The sequence below is a fragment of the Camelus dromedarius genome, chromosome 3 (genome assembly GCF_036321535.1).
Source record: "Camelus dromedarius isolate mCamDro1 chromosome 3, mCamDro1.pat, whole genome shotgun sequence".
In the NCBI taxonomy this organism is placed as follows: domain Eukaryota; kingdom Metazoa; phylum Chordata; class Mammalia; order Artiodactyla; family Camelidae; genus Camelus; species Camelus dromedarius.
In genome coordinates, this window is record NC_087438.1 from 49647695 (window position 1) to 49666326 (window position 18632).

At 34.2% G+C, this 18632-nt stretch overlaps 1 protein-coding gene across 1 annotated transcript in view; it reads right to left on the reverse strand.

Moving 5' to 3' along the window:
- ANKRD31 (ankyrin repeat domain 31) overlaps nucleotides 1-18632 on the reverse strand; it is a 109139-nt gene that overhangs the window by 39896 nt on the left and 50611 nt on the right. The window contains 5 exon segments of the mRNA XM_064481560.1: nucleotides 6350-6487; nucleotides 10474-10644; nucleotides 11425-12946; nucleotides 13907-13959; nucleotides 18159-18303. Of these exon segments, the coding sequence (XP_064337630.1) occupies nucleotides 6350-6487; nucleotides 10474-10644; nucleotides 11425-12946; nucleotides 13907-13959; nucleotides 18159-18303 (2029 nt within the window).

Consider the following 18632-nt stretch of genomic DNA (forward strand, 5'->3'; position numbering starts at 1 on the left):
CCACAACAGAAGGACTCATGCAGCCCATACAGGAGGCACCCATAGAACATAGAGCTCTGGTGATCAGAGAAGAGTATGTTGCAAGGAAGCATAAGACATCTCCTACAAAAGGCCACTTCTCCAAGGCTGGGAAATGTAACCAACCTACCAGATACACAGAAATAAAAACTTCAAGTTAGGCAAAATAAGGTGACAGAGGAACATGTTCAAAACAAGGGAACAAGATACAACCCGAGAAGAAGAACTGAGTGAAGTGGAGATAGAGAATCTACCCAACAAAAGAGTTCAAGGTAATGATCATAAGGATAATCAAAGAATTTGGGAGAAGAATGGATAAACAGAGTAAGAAGCTAGACGTTTTTAAAAAAGACTTAGAAAATATAAAGAACAACCAAACAGAGATGAAGAATATAATAAGTGAAATGAACAATACACTAGAAGGAATCAATAGTACACTAAATGATATAGAAGAATGAATAAGTAAGTTGGAAGACAGAGCAGTGGAAATCACTGAAGCTGAATAGAAAAAAGAAAAAAGAATAAAAAGAAATGAGGACACTTTAAAAGACCACTGGGACAACATCAAGCATACCAACATTTGCATTATAGGAGTCCCAGAAGGAGAAGAAAGAAAGGGGCAGAGAACATATCTGAAGATACAGTAGCTGAAAATTTCCCTAACCAAGGAAAGCAAATAAATATCCAAATTCAGGAAGCACAGAGAGTCCCAAACATAATCAAACCTAGATGACCACACCAAAACACACTGTGATTTAAATGACAAAATTTAAAGATAAAAAGAGAATGTTAAAAGCAGTAAGGGAAAAGCAACAAATAACATACAAGGGAATGCCCCTAAAGGAGTTCAGCTGACTTTTCAGTAGAACTCTGCAGGTCAGAAGGTAGTGGCACAATACTTTTAAAGTGATAGAATGGAAAACCTACAGTCCAAAATACTCTACCCAGTAAGGCTCTCATCCAAATTTGATGAAGAGATCAAAAGCTGTATAGACAAGCAAGAGCTAAAAGAGTCCAGTACTACCAAACCAGCTTTAAGAGAAATTTTAAAGGGACTTTTCTAAGCAAAAAAGAAAAGGTCACAACTAGAAACATAAAAATTATAAAAGGAAAACACTCATCAGTAAAGGCAAATAAACAGTAGAAGTAGTCAATCAACCAGGTACAAAACTATTAGGAATGTTAAAAAAAATAGTAGTAGGAAAAAATCACTCTATCCACAATAAACAGTTAAGGAATATACAAAAAAAAAAAAAAGGAGATGAAAAATATGATGTCAAAACATGTTGTAATCATGAGGAGAGTAACAATGCGAGGTTGTTTAAATATGTTTGAAATTAAGAGATCTGCAAGTTAAAATAATCATAGATAGATAGATAGATAGATAGATAGATAGATACACACACACACACATATAAAACTCATGGTAACCACAAACCAAAAATCTATAATAGGCACACATGCAAAAAAGAGAAACAAAACAAACACTAAAGATAATCATCAAATCATAAGAGAATAAAAGAAAAAAGGATCAAAAAAGAACTACAGAAACAACTCCCAAACCATGTACACAATGGCAATAAGTACATACATATCAAGAATTACTTTAAATGTAAATGGGCAAAATGCTCCAATCAAAAGGCACAGAGAAGGAGAATGGATACAAAAACAAGACCTATACATATGCTACCTGCAAGAGACACTTCAGATCTAAAGACACACATAGACTGAAAATGAGTAGACAGAAAGAGGTATTCCATGCAAATGGAAACAAAATGCAAACTAGGGTAGCAATACTTATATAAGACGAAATAGGCTTTAAAACAAAAACTGCTACAAGAGACAAAGAAGGACATTACATAATGATCAAGGGATCAATCCAAGAAGGTAAAATAATTATAAATATATCTGTACCCAATATAGGGCCACCTAAATACATAAAGCAAATATTAATAGACATAAAGGGAGAAACTGACAGTAATACAACAATAGTAGGAGACTTTCACACCTCACTTTCAATAATGGACACATTATCCAGACAGAATATCAGTAAGGAAAAATGGGCCTTAAATGACATATTATAACAGATGGACTTTACTGACATATATAGAACATTCCATACAAAGTCAGCAGAATACACCTTCTTTTTAAATACACAAGGAACAATTTTTCAGGATAGATCACATGCCAGGCCACAAAACAAGCTTTGGTAAATATAAAAAAATTGAAATACTATTGAGCATCTTTTCTGACCACAACTCTATGAGATATGAAATCAACTACATGAACAGAACTGCAAAAAGCACAAACACATGGAGCCTAAACAATATACTACTAAACAATTAGAGCACTGAGGAAACCAAAGAAAAAAAATAAAAAGAGACAAATGAAAATGAAAACACAATAATCCAGAAGCTATGGGGTGCAGAAAAAGCAGTTCCAAGAGGGAAATTTATAGCAATACAAACTTACCTCAGGAAACAAGAAGAACTCAAACATCCTAACCTTACATCTAATGGAACTAGAAAAATAACAAAAAACCCCAAAGTTAATAGAAGGAAAGATATCATAAAGATAAGAGTAAAAATAAATTAAATGAAGGGTAAAAAAAATAGGAAAGATAAACAAAACTAAGAGCTCGTTCTTTGAAAAGTTAAACAAAATTGAGAAAACTTTAGCCAGACTCACCAAGAAAAAAAGAGGGCCCAAATCAAAAAACTTAGAAATGAAAAAGAAGTTATAACTGACACCACAGAAATACAAAGGATCATAAGAGATCACTACAAATCACTAAATGCTAAAATAGAATACTTACAAGAAATGGACAAATTCCTAAAAGTGTATACTCTCCTAAGACTAAACCAGGAAGAAAAAGAAAAATATGAACAGATCAATTACCAGTAATGAAACTAAGTCAGTAATTAAAAACTCTCAAAAAGTTTCAAAGGTGTATTCTAACAAACATTTAGGAAAGAGTTAACACCTATCCTCTAACTATTCCAAAAAACTGCAGAGGAAGAAATGCTTCCAACTTATCTACAAGGCTAGCATCTCCCTGATACCAAAATCAGTTGAAGATATCATGCAAAAATAGAAAATTACAGGCCAATATCACTGATCAACATAAATGCAAAAATTCTCAACAAATATTAGCAAACTGAATCTAACAATGCATTAAAAGGATCATATACCATGATCAAATGGGATTTATCCCATTGATTTAAGGATAGCTCACTATTCACAAGTCATTCAGTGTGATACATCACATTAACAGTTTGAAGAATAAAAACCATATGATCATCTCAATAGATGTAGAAAAAGCTTTTGATAAAATTCAACATCCATTTTGATAAAAACCCACCACAAAGCAAGTATAGCGGGAACATTCCTCAAAATTATAAAGACCATATATAATAAGCCCACAGCTAACAGCATATTCAATGTGTATGTGTAGAAGCATGTTCTCTAACATCAGAAACAAGATAAGGATGCCCACTCTCACCACTTCTATTCAACACTATATTGGAAGTCCTAGACACAGCAATAAGACAAAGAAAAAAAGAAATAAAATGTATCTAAACTGTAAAGGAAGAAGGAAAACTGTCCCTCTTTGCAGATGAAATGCTATGCAAAGAAAGTCCTAAAGACATCACCAAAAAAAACTACTAGAGCTCATCAATGAATGTAGTAAAGCTGCAGGATACAAAATTAATATACAAAAATCTGTTGTATTTCTATACACTAACAACAAATTATCAGAAAAAGAAATTAAGGAATCTCCTCATTTTCAATTGCATCAAAAAGAATAAAATACCTAGGGGTAAACCTACCTAAGGACGTAAAAGATCTGTACTCAGAAAACTAAATGATAGTGATGAAAAACTGAAGATGACACAACTAGATATAAAGATATACTGTGTTCATGGACTGGAAGAATTAATATTGTTAAATTGACCATACTACCCAAGGCAATTTGCAGATTCAATGCAATCCCTATCAAAATACCAACGGCATTTTTCACAGAACTACAAGAAACAATTTTAAAATTTGTATGGTAGCATAAAAGATCCTGAATAACCAAAACAATCTTGAGAAAGAACAGAGCTGGAGGAATCATGCTTCCTGACTTCAGAGTATACTACAAAGCTATAGTAATCAAAACATTAGCATACTGGCACAAAAACAGACATACAGACCAATGGAACAGACTATACAATCCAGAAATAAACCCATGCACTTATGTCAATTAATCTATGACAAAGGAGGCACGAATAAACAATGGAGAAAAGAGTTTCTTCAATAAGTGGTGCTGGGAAAACTCAACAGCTACATGTAAAAGAATGAAATTACAACATTTCTCACACCATATACAAAAATAAACTCAAAATGGATTAAAGATCTAAATATAAGACTGGAAACCACAGAAATCCTAGAAGAAAACAGGCAGAGTACTCTGACATAAATCATAGCAATATTGTTTTGGATCTATCTCATAAGGCAAAGGAAATAAAAGTGAAAATAAACAAATGGGATCTAATTAGAATGGAAAGCTTTTGCACAGAAAAGGAAACCATCAACAAAATGAAAGGAGGACTTACTGAACAGGAAAAAATATTTGCAAATGATATGACCTATAAGGGATTAATTTCCAAAATATATAAATAGCTCATACAACTCAATATCAAAAAAACCCCACAAAAAACAAAAACCAAAAAACCAAACAACCCAATCAAAAAAATGGTCAGAGGACCTGTAAAAACATTTTTCCAAAGAAGATACACAGATAGCCAACAGGCATGTGAAAAGATGCTAGGCACTGCTAATTATCAGAAAAATGCAGATCAAAACCACAATATCACCCTACTCCTGTAAGATGGCTATCATCAGAAAGAACACAAATAACAAACATCGGTGAGGATGTAAATTGGTGCAGCCACTGCAGAAAATAGGATGGATGTTCTCAAAAAACTAAAAATAAAACTACCATATGATTCAGCAATTCCACTCCTGTGTATGTACATGAAGAAAACAAAAACACTAATCCGAAAAGATACATGCACCTCAATGTTCACAGCACCATTATTTATAATAGCCAAGATGTGAAAACAACCTAGGTGTCCATCAACAGATGAATGGATAAAGAAGATGTGATGGACTGACAGGCAGGTAGGTAGGGTAGGTAGATACACACAATGAAATACTACTTGGCCATAAAAAGAATGAAATTTTGTCTCATGCAAAAATACGGATTTACCTGGAAGGTATTATGCTTAATGAAATAAGTCAGACAGAAAAGATAAATACTCTATGTTATCACTTATAGTGTAATCTAAAAAATAAAAGAAACAAGCAAATACAACAAAACAGAAACAGATTCACAGATACAGAGAATAAACACTAGTTACCAGTGGAGAGAGGGAAGTGGTGAGGGACAAGATAGAGTAGGGGATGAAAAGGTACAAACTACTACATATAAAATCAATAAGCTACAAAGATATACAGCACAAGGAATATAGCCAATATTTTATAATAACTACATGGAATATAATCTATAATAAGTCTGAATCACTATGCTGTATACCTGAAACTAATATACTATTGTAAATCAACTATACCTCACTAAAAAAAGTGTTTCATTTAAAAAAAAAAAACTCACCTAAAATATTTGTTGATACAAGTACCAAAACAAAAGACTCACGGAACATAAAATATAATGGGACCAGAGTAAATACTAATCATGTCAACTGGTTTCAAATCAGATATTAAAATAGAGTAAGATACCTGACATTCCTATTTTCTTCTGCCACATTGTTCTTTAAAATGACATTTGATCAATCAACCTTTGAGCTTTTTCCTCTCTAGAATTCTTCACACAAGTGTTTTTTTTGTGCTTCAGAAAAACAGTACCAGATCAATTTTAAAATGGAGATTTAAAATAAAAACAAGGAAAAGGAGAAAAAGGAACAGTATTAAGAGAGAAGGAAAGAAAAGAAGGGATAGGAAAATGGGAAAACTTGGCATTCTTTCCAAAGTTAGGGAAGGATACTAAGGCCTCCAAGGAGAAGGCCTTAATAAAGCTTCTTTTGCTCCTCATTCTGTATATTCCCTCTCAGTGCTCCCAAATGCATGTTAAAAACTGCTTCAAAGAAGGTTATTTTAGAAATTGGTGGGAACCAAGATAAATCTGATACCAAGTAAATAACAATATATTATAATTTTTTTCAAAATTAATGGCTATACATCAACCAGGATCAAAATGGGGAAGGGTAGATGAAATGTATATATCAGTGAGTTCAAATTATAAAGACAATGAAAATTTAAAAATCCAAACCTGCATTATCTTTTAGATTCACATCTGCTCCAGACTGTACTAGAGCTTTCACCAGAGACAAATTTCCTCTTCTGGCAGCCAAATGAAGCCGGCTTTCCCCTCTGGCAGGCCTCTTGTTGATCCCAGCTGTTTCCATTTCTGTAAATTTGCCAAACATAACTAAGGCTTCTTTTCTACCAAGTGCTGATTATTATGAAAGAGATCAGAAAATACACAGCAACTTGCTCAAAACATCCTAAGTAGGACACACTACAGAGAAGCATACCTTAATTAATACTATCATTGCTGTTACTATTTTGAAGTGTAACTTACAAAGAAATGATAAAACATCTAAGACATTACTTCAAATTCATTCTAGCAGTTGTTCACTATATCGTATGCTTGATTTAAACAAATAAAACTTGCTTCATTTCTACACTCATTTCACTCTCAGTAGTCCTTTAGCAATTTATAAAAATTTTCTTAAAACAAAATATGATTTTATAAAAACCTTCTTTCTATAACTATTCCCTATCTCAATCAGTGTGTTTCTGATCATACAAAATGCCAAGAACCAAACTATGGGGTATGGCCTACTAGGTATTTTATTTTTCTTTCATAGAAAATGCAGTACAGTATCATTATCCATTGATTTTTTTTTTAAAATCGTTTCCTTGCATCACAAATTAGAAAGACTTGAGTTGGAGCTAAAAACAGTGAACAGTTTTTTCCCTATTTCCTCCCCCAAACCATGCTAAAATGATGTAGCAAAAGGTTCTAAGTAAGATCATATAAAGAAAATAGAAGAGGTAACAACAGAGGACAAGGACTTCACTTGAGGAAGTGGAAAGTCACTGACAAGAGAAGAGTTAACTGATTTGGCAGAGTGTGGAATGTTCCAACCCAAGTACCTGCAAAGGGAATCTGGAGGAAGAGAGGCCATGTAAACCCAGGTACTCAGCACTTCAGGGTGTCACCTACCATAAAAGGCAGCGTGTGAAACAGGCTGGAAACAGGAAGACTGAAAGTATAGATATAGAAAAACTGGGACTCCAAGTTCCCTTTCCCAAGCCCAAACTGCCTGGCAAGTACTCCCCAGCCAGGAACCTGGAGGTTTATTTTCTGTAGAAACTGCATCAGCGAAGCTTCAGACTGTGATGCAAGGCAAAGTACAGGATTAGGATGAAGAAACAGAAAAGTCCCTTAACGCAGTAGTTCTCAAGGTGTAGCTCCAGATTAGCAGTATCAGTATCACCTGGGAAAATTCTTAGAAATGCAAATTCTCCAGCCCACCCCAAGCCTACTATAGAGGGCAGACTTTAAAATTGCTCCTAGTGATCCTCACCTCCCAGTATTTATGTCCTTGTATGACCCCCTTCTCTTGACAAAACTTGCTTCTAGTGAACAGAATACCTCTCCCTTGAGGGTATTTCACTTCCTTGACTAGGTCACAGGAGACTGTATCACCTTCTGTTTTACTAACAGACCTGTTCTATTGCCTTCAGCTTGCCCAGCAGATGAAGCAAGTGGCCACGCTGGAAAATTTCATGCGGCAAGGACCTGAGGATGACCACAGGACACGCCCAACTGCCAAGGACCAGAGCTCTACCAACAACCACATGAGCTTGAAAGTGAGCCCTTCCCTAGTTTAGCCTTCAGATGAGACCCCAGTCCTGACCTGCACCTTGAGCGCAGACTTTGAAAGATCCTGAGCAGAGGACCTGGCTAAGCCATGCCCAATTCCTGACCTACAGAAAGTATGAGATAGCGTGTGTCATTTGTGGTAATTCATTATACACTAACAGATAACTAATATACCTACTGAATCAGACTTTCTGAGGGTAGGGCCCAGCAATCTGTGTTTTAACAAGTTTTGCAGATGATTTTGATGCAAGCTAAGGTTTAGAACCACTATATTAAAGCATGGGCCCCTTTCCCTGCCCTATTTCCTAAATGCCAGCAACCAGGCATATAAATTCAGGGCAACAGAAAGAAAGAATAGAGGAACACTCTCTAAAAGATGGATTCTTTGGTTATATCAATCACAGGGAAGACTGACAGCCTCATGTCTATCTTCCATTGACATCCAGATAGAAACATATTGCTCTTTGGAAATCTGCACTCAAGTTCTTTATTGGAAGAAGATATGTATTTCATGTTATACATACATATATAGAATGTATTTTAAAATTACAAAATACCTAAGATAGTAGGCCTGCAGATTGCAAGTTTGAATTGAAAAAGCTCTCCCCAAAATTGTTACTGTGGATGATACAAATCCTCTCACTTTGTTCCTGATATATCTGTAGCAAAGAAGCTAGGCACGTGACAAATATTTTGGGGCAAAAATCAAAAATTATTCAATGTTACTGCCATCATAAATTTCTATAACATTCAACTAAAATGTTTAAATAACAATATCTGACAGAAACTAGAAAGGAAACAAATAGTATTCACACTGACCTCACAAGAAATTTCTTCATAAAAGTCCACTGTAGTTAATGTTAAGTACTTCTTAATTACATTATACTTTATTAATATTTGAATTATTATTATTAATTACTTATAAAGTATAATGCAATTAAGAAACACTCATTTTCCAGTTTCTTTATATGCAATCTTTCTTTTCTTCCCTGGAAGCTTTTAGGATCTTTTCTCCCTTGTTTTGAAATTTCAGTGAGATAGATGTTTTCTTACTCATTGTACTGGATACTGGCTCACTCCCTTTCAATATGGAAACTCCTGTCCTTAATTTCTTGTACTATTTTTTTGGTGATTTCTTCTCCTATTTTCACTGTTCTTTCTGAATACCCTGGAGTGATCTTCTGATCTCTCTCTTTATTTTCCTATTTTTATCTTCTATTTTTGTCCTTTACAGGAGACTTGTAAATAAACCTTTGCCTTCTAATCCTGCTATAGATATCTAGATATTTTTTTAATTTATGCAATTATATTTTTAACATATAAGGACTACCTATTGTTCTCTGAATGTTCCTTCTTTTGTACACATTTTTTTCAAATTTTAGAGATTTCCTGATTCTTGTGTTGTTCCTGTTTCTTCTGGGTTCCTTTGGTCTGGTTAGTTTGCTTCAATGTCTCTTTTATACTGGGGTTTTCCACAAATATTTGATCTTTGGCTACCCATATTTAAATGAGATAAACTAAAATGCTGATTGAAAATGTGTGAAGGATGAGGGGAGTAGGGCAGCACTCAGGGCCTGGCTGAATTCTCTGTTGAGTGATGAAGATGTACGCTGGCCTTTGTGTTAGGGAATAACCAGATGTCAATATTTAGAATTCTTTCCTCTGGGACAGTTCAATTTATTTATTAGTTAAATCAAACAATTGGGCACTGTGTTCTAAACAACAGGGAGAAGACACTTTTTTCTTCAAGTAGTCTACAGTCTAGTAGAATGAGAGACATGTAAAAAAAATTACATTAAAATATGATTAAGTGCTGTTAGGGAAATGTATTAGTTTCATGTGATAGCTGTAACAAATGACCACCAATTAGGAGAATCCTTCCTGGCCTCTTCCAGCTTCTAATGGACACCAGCACTCCTTAGCTTCCTTAGCTTCCTTGGCTTTTGGCCAAGAGAATGCCTAACATTCCTACCTTCTATTACATCAACTTTTTCTTACTAAATCAACTTTTCAGTGCTTAACATTTAACCTGAAGTGGTCCAGCCTATTACTCACCACAGAACTAGCTCCAAGAACTATTAAAGCATAGTTAGCTATCCATACTGCCAAGTGTACCCAGTTCACTCACCTGACACACAGAAACTAGTGGCTATGCTTCTTTAACTTCCCTATGTTTAAACGGTTCAGTGGAAGTATCTAAGGGGTGTGGCACAATTCAGATGTGCTGCCCTTACTCAACATTCTCACTGTCTCTACTGTTTACCTTATCTCCTCTAACATAAATTAGTCATAGGCAAAAATACAACAATATATTGGAAGACTAACAGATTCTCAAGTGGTGCTTAATAGTAAAACCATCTGATAAATACAGCTAAAATAATCTTACAAATTAGTAAACGAGTAAAAAAATAAACGTAAATCTGTACAAATTCCCTGAAGGACAGTATATTGCTAGGTTTGATCATGCAAACCTTTACCTATATAAGTAGAGAAATACACACCTTGGCTGCAGGTAGCTTTCAAGAAATTTTGTCTTTTTCTCAAATTTTTAACTTTTTTGTGTTCTTGGATATTAGTAGGCATATGAATTTCTAAATCTGTTTTTTCTTTTTTCTCCTCACAATTTCTTATAGTGCTTTCATCTCCATTGACAATAATAGTTAATTCCTCATCTGAAAAAGAAACATTTTACAGTATCAGTGGTACTGGTTACTTGACTGAAAAAGAATCTAGTCAAGTAATTGTTCCAAGCTTCTGTTCCCAGCTGGACTGTTTATTTTAAAGGAATGGAAGCCTTTAAATATGTTTTCATAGGGAGGAAGTGGGTGGGAAGGGATAAATTAAGAGTTCGAGATTTGCAGATACTGACTGGTATATATAAAACAGATAAACAAGGTTATACTGTATAGCACAAAGAACCATATTCAGTATCTTGTAGTAACTTACGGTGAAAACTAGTATGAAAGCGAATATATGTATATTCATGTACGGCTGAAGCATTGTGCTGTACACCAGAAATTGACACAACATTGTAAACTGACTATACTTCCTCCCTCAAAAAAAGAAAGAAAAAAGTTTTCATATAACAATATAAATTAGTTTGCTGGTTGCAATTTCAACAGTGAATCATTGAAATCAATGGAGCTAACAATTTCCTGCAATGAAAATGATTTTAGGCTTCTTGATGCTAAATAAGAGCTACACTAAAAATAAATATAAAAATTGACAGAAATACTATTTATTAACTTCTGTCAATATCAATTTAGCACCATCTTTGATAATAATGGCTTTACTTTCAAAGTAAACACTATTAATTAACAGTATCTCCAAGTTACGGCCCACATGTCCTCATTCTTACCAGTTTGGGCATGGGTTGAGTGAAATTCAGCTGGAAATTTCTATAAAATAAGTAAATCTACAGTACATGTGTACAAACTGAGCAATACTACTACCTGCTTTGTGAGAAATCTCCTTCTCTTCTCTTTGACTAAGTTGTGAGATGCTGGTCAATTCTTTACTGATATTGTCAGTGGAATGAAAATCCATATTATGTATGGTTTTGTTCTCTTGTCTCCTTTTTTCAGCTTTAGTTGTTTCTATTACTTGAGAATGAACAACTGTGGATAAAGAGCTATTTGAAGAACTTGTTTTTTGGCCTTTGTCAGTGTAATTCCTTTCAGCATCTCCTTTCTTATTCACCTTTTCCACAGTGTGTGCATCTGTCTGATTCATTAAAGGAGCTGATGTTCTGTAGCTACAATCCTGTGGCCTCTCGAATAGCTCCATATGACTAGTCAACTTTGAAACTTCATGTATTGAGTGTGTTCTCGTACAAGCCGAGGAAGTATGCTCAGGACTGCCATGTAAATGATCAAAAGAAGTTCTACATGCACATTGTTCATAATCTGGAACGTGTTCAGAAACCATTATATTACCGGAATTTGAAAAATTAATAGCTTCCTGTTGTGGAACTATGGTTAAGTTGTCTGCTTTGAATGCATTTCCTTGTGAAAAATGGTCTTCAGAAGGTAAAAACTGTTGAAAATCCATTTCTTCCCTATTTGTTATATTCTCTTTATAATTATCCTGGTTTTTGTAACCTGAAAAACTTACCACCTTTTTAGATTTTACAGTCTCTCCAGAGGCACGGGAACCAGTATCATCATCACCATCATTAAAGTTTTCCTTTATAAAGGATGGAGAAGAATTTTCCCACTTATTATGGCTCTCATCTTTTTGATCTGAGTTACTGTTTTCATAAGATTTACAAGGGCTAGTGTGCTGCTGGTCTTGGTGAGTCTGAGGCTGCTGATCTGCAGTAACAGGTGGTAACTTGGTCGTTTTATTCAAAAAAAGTCCTGAGAAAGAAACAGCTTCAGCTTGGTCAATGGATTCTAATCCCAGAAATTTTATTTCTTGACTATCTGATAAATCCAGGCTCTGAGTATGTGTCTCTTTGGAAACTGAACAAGTCCCGACATTATTACTTAAACCAATTTTCAAGCCTGACGGGGCTGAGCTAGAAGGTTTACATGACTTTTCTGGAAGGTCATCAAGGGTTTGGAGAATCTGCTGCTGATGAGGAACCAACTTGTTTGTTCTTCTGGAAGAAGAGACAGCTATTTTCTTTCTTGGATTGCTTTCTTGGATTATATGATCCACTTGAATCCTTTTATGTCGTGTATTTCTTCTTCCTTTATCTTTAGACACATTTGTGCTGGGATTCCTGACATTATGGAGATCGTCCTTTTTGAGTCCTATAGAGTATTTCTGGTTAAGAGCTGACTGCTTATACTTGGATTTACCAAATTTCCTGCTTTGGGAATCTTTTTGGTAATATTCATATACAGCTTCTTTATTTATAAATAAACTGTCTTTGCCTTCTTTATTGACTTTTGCATGTTCTGGCTTCTGTCTGTTGGAATTTTCATCACAAGCAAACCCACTGTGATTTTTAGAACTGAATTTTGGTTTCTATAGAAACAAAATACATAGCATTAGTTTTCACATGTAGTTCTACACTCAATTCATTCTGGATTGTTGATAAAGCAAACTATTATTCCATTCAACTTATAACTTGATCTAACAACAGGGTCTGCTGGGATATATATAACTTGATATATATTTCAGAAAAGTAGACTAACAGAAGAAAGGTAAATGTAATAGACTCAGACCCAGTATGTTTACTAATCTTTATTTGCTGCTGTACATTTTAATTTCTTTTTGCCAATATTTTAGCACTAACAATCTTATTTTCACAATAAAAAATTTAATCTACTTAATTTTTATAGGCTTTTAAAATAATCAGATAAAAGTTTTCCTTTTAAAGGGAACTTTACAAGAGTGCTTTAGAAACACTCTCCTCTCTCATTTGTTACATAGATAGAGCTAGAATTAAGAGTTTATTCCTCTGCTATCTGTGAGAGACCACAGGTTGGGCAGCAGAAGAAGGGATTTAAAAAAAAAAAAAGACAATGTGCAACCAAGTTGCTCTGTATGGAAATATTACTGTGGGCCGCTAAGATTAAAATAGGAACATTGCTTCCTCTCACATATCACAACCCAAGCACCAGATGAAGAGTAAATGCCCACATGTAAAGTCTGAAGCGATGGATCAACACCTTTGACTCTTATACTGTGCTTAGGCCAGAGGAAATTCGACATGGTTGATAAACCTCATGGCTCCATGCAGAGGAGGAAGGAAATGGCTACCAATACATTAGTGTGTCCAGATATGTTACATTTACTCAACTGCTTCCCAAACTAACAGCCCAGAACCTTCTGGTTCTCATGTAGTTATTCCAAAGTGTCTTAATCAAAGGTGAAGCCATTATTCCTGGTGAATGCTTCAGTAGTCTTCCTTTCCCCTCTGATGATCTATAACATCACCAGCAAGTGCATTTTACAAAAATGTTTATTGCTAAACAGATATACCTTGTGCTGGTGTGCATCCTCTCTGTCTGAAGGGTCAGTGCTATTCTTTTGAGCTGTAAACAAAAAGAGAAAATCAAAGGAAACAGCCTCCACTGGTCAGACTCTAGAATTCTAAAACCCCAAGTCCTTTGTCATGAGAAAACCAAGTGGAAAAAGTGAAATTATGCAAACACTTTTTATTAAAATTGGCACATATAACATTCCTATAATTTATAATTTACATATTTATTAGAAACTAAATGCTATCTTTAGAGAGCTGAAAACATTACTGTAAGAAAAGCAAAACAGACTCAATAAAATAATGCTAGAGATGGGCACTGAACTCAGTATTGTTGTATTCCCCACAGTTTATACTCAGATATGCTACTATGTGCAAGCTTTTATAAGGCAAAAAATTATTTCATAATTAATTGTATTATCATAATTTCCTAATATGTCTGTCTTAATAAAGTTGCAGGACACAAGATTAATATATAGAAATCTGTTGCTTTTCTATACATTAATAATGAACTACTAGAAAATGAAAGCAAAAAAAAAATTCCATTTACATTCACAATCTTACCAAAAAGAATAAAATACTTAGGAATAAATTTAATCAAGGAGGTGAAAAACATGAAAACTATAAAACATTTATGAAGCAAACTGAAGATGATACAAAGAAAAGGAAAGATATCTTATATTCTTAGATTAGAAGAATTAATACTATTAAAATAATCATACCACCAAAAGCACTCTAAGGATTTAATGTAATCCCTATCAAAATATCCACAACATTTTCCACAGAACTAGAACAAATAATCCTAAAATGTATATGGAACCACAAAAGACCCTGAACTGCCAAAGCAAACTTGAGGAAAAACTGGAGGTCTCATGCTCCCTGACTTCAGACTATATTTCAAAACTACAGTAATCAAAACAGCATGGTAATGGCACAAAAATAGACACACAGATCAATGGAACAGAATAGAGAGTTCAGAAATAAATCCATGCACCTACTGTCAATTAATCTATGACAAAGGAGGCAAGAATAAACAGTGAAGAAGAGACACTCTCTTCAATATACAGTGGCTTCAGTAAGTGGTAAAATGGACAGCTACATGTAAAAGGATGAAATTAGAACATTTTCTCACACCATATACAAAAATAAACTCAAAATGGAATAAAGATGCAAATGTAAGACTGGAAAGCATAAAACTCCTAGAAGAAAAACATAGGTAGAACACTCTTTGACATATTATAGCAATATTGTTTTGGATCTATCTCCTTAGGTAAAGGAAACAAAAGCAAAAATAAATAAATGGGAAAAGCTTTTCCACAGCAGAGGAAACCATAAACAAAACAAAAAGACAAACTACTGAATGGGACAAAACATTTGCAAATGATATGACCTATAAGGCGTTAACATTCAAAACATATAAACAGCTCATAAAACTCAATATCAAAAAAATAAACAACTCAATCAAAAACTGGGCAAAAGATCTGAACAGACATTTTTCCAAAGAAGATACACAGATGACCAATATGCACATGAAAAGATGCTCAACACTGATAATTCTCAGAGAAATGCAGATCAAAACCACAATGAGACCTAATCAAACTTACAAGTTTTGCACAGCAAAGGAAACCATAAGCAAAACAAAAAGACAACCTACAGAATGGGAGAAAATACTTGCGAAAGATGAGACTGATGAGGGCTTAATTTCCAGAATATATAAACAGCTCATACAACTTAATAAGAAAAAAAACAAACAACCCAATCCAAAAATGAGCAGAAGATCTAAACAATTCTCCAGTGAAGACATACAAATTGCCAACAGGCACATGAAAAAATGCTCACTATTGCTAATTATCAGAGAAATGCAAATCAAAACTACAATGAGTTATCACCAAACACTTGTCAGAATGGCCATCAATGAAAACTCCATAAATGATAAATGCTGGAGAGATGGTGGAAAAAAGGGAACCCTCCTATGCTGCTGGTGGGAATGTAGTTTGGTGCAGCTGTTATGGAAAACAGTATGGAGATTCCTCAAAAAACTAATAATAGACTTACCATATGATCCAGCAATCCCACTCCTGGGCATATAACCAGAGGGAACCTTAATTCAAAAGGATACCTGCACCCCCAATGTCCAGAGCAGCACTATTTACAATAGCCAAGTCATGGAAATAACCTAAATGTCCATCAACTGGATAAAGAAGCTGTGGTATATTTATAAAACAGAATACTACTCAGCCATAAAAAATAATAAAATAATGCCATTTGCAGCAACATGGATGGACCTGGAGATTGTTATTTTAAGTGAAGTAAGCCAGAAAGAGAAAGAGAAAGAAAAATACCCTATCCACATTTATATGTGGAATCTAAAAAAAATAGAAACAAGCTTATTTACAAAACAGAAACAGACTCACAGACACAGAAAACAAACTTACAGTTACTAGGGGTTGGGGAGAAGGAGGTGAGAAGGGATAAATGGGGAGTTCAAGATTTGCAGATATTAACTAATATATATAATATAGATAAACAACAAATTTATACTGTATAGCCCAGGGAACTATATTCAATACCTTGTAGTAACTTATGGTGAAAAAGAATATGAAAATGAATATATATATGTATATGTATGACTGAAACATTATGCTGTACACCAGAAATTGACACAACATTCTAAACTGACTATACTTCAATTTAAAAAAAAAAGCACAATGAGATATCACCTCACACCTGTCAAAATGGCTATTACCAAAAAGTCTACAAATAACAAAGGTTGTTGAGGATTTGTAGAAAAGGGAACCATCGTATACTGTTGTTAGGAATGTATACTGGTGTGGCCACTATGGAAAATGGTATGAAAGTTCCTCAAAAAAACAAAAAATAGACTACCTTATGATATATCCAAAGGGTATATATCCAAAGAAGATGAAAACACTAATTCAAAAAAATACACACACCCCAATGATCATAGCAGTATTATTTACAACAGCCAAGATATGGGAGCAACCTAACTGTCCACAGCAGATGGATGGATAAAGATGTGATAAACGTATATACAATGGAATATTACTCAACCATAAAAGAGAATGAAATTCTGCCATTTGCAACAACATGGATGGACCTGGAAGGTATTATTTTTGGTGAAGTAAGTCACAGAAAGACAAATACTCTATGGTATCACTTATATGGAATCTAAAAAATAAAACAAACCAATGTATATAACAAACAATGTATAAATAGAAACAGACTCACAGATATAGAAAACACACTAATGCTTACCAGAGGGGAGAGTGAAGGGGGAGCAGCAAAACAGGAGTATGGAATTAAGAGATACAAAATACTATGTATAAAAAGCAGCAACTATATATTGTACAGGGAAATAAAGCCATTATTTTGTAATAACTTTAAGTGGAGTATATAACATATGAAAATATTGAATCACTAGGTTGTACACCTGAAACTAAAATAGTATTATAAATCAACTATACTTCAATAAAAATAAGTAAATAGATAAATAATTCTTACATAATCTTTTTGAAATTGTAGATCAAGGTTTTCTGTTTGTTTCCTTTTTTTGTTTTTTGTCTTTTTAAATGGAGGTACTTGGGATTGAATCCAGGACTTTGTGCATGCTAGGCATGCGCTCTACCACTTCAGCTATACTCTCCCTCTCAAGAGTTTTTTTTTTAATTGAAGTACAGTCAGTTTACAATGTTGTACCAATTTCTGGTGGAAAGCACAATGTTTCAGTCATACATATACATATTCATTTCACATTCTAGATCCATTTCTTTTATAGTCCAACTTAACAGTGTAATGAATGAAAGGACAAAAGTGCAGCCATAAGAAAATATTCTTAAGGAATGGAAGTAAGCAATCCTGGCCATATTCATGGAAAAGGATACAGCCAAATATAATTTACATCACCTCATTTACAATAATTTACATTATTCAGTTAGTGGATAATGGGGGTGAAAAAACAGAACTTTACAAAAGTTTTCTTAACTGTCTGCAGTGCACATTCTGGGGGAAAAGTACATTTGATATTACCTTTCTTTGTTCTTTTAGAGTCTTTCCATTTGATGAATCTGCAAACAAATCAGTGTGCTCTATGAAAGGAATGGAGCAAGAACACCACTGGATGGATTTTCTCAAAACTTATGAGGAAAATCTATTCAATTTCTATAATTCTAAATTCAACTTCTGTAATTCTGCACTGACATGATGAACAGATATGACAAGGCAATTTAATCTTACCTGATGTGAGATGTCTTTTACGTTTAGAAACATATCTCTCAAGAAGACGCTTCATACATAAATCTTTGGCCTCATCCAAAGCACACTTTCCATTGTCATTTCTAAATAAAGGATCTGCTCCATTCAAAAGAAGTAACTCTGCCACCTAGAGGAAGATTGTTCGTGGGAGGGAGCCCAGACAAAAGGTATATTATCATAAATGTGTGCTAGCATACAACTCTAACCAATATCAAAAAATTTTTTCAACAATACAGAGTTTGGGTTTACCTGTAGTATCTCTGCCAAATAAAAATAATTAATGTAATTGCTACTGAAACATAATTTGTTGATATACATATGCCTTCTCTCACAAAAAAGAAAAAGGAGAGAGGGAATGAAGGAGAAGGAAGGCTGGAGAGAGGGAAAGGCAGAAATGCTTGTGGTTCAGCTGCTGGTGAAATGGAGCTAGCAGATACACCAGGAATTAGGACTGGG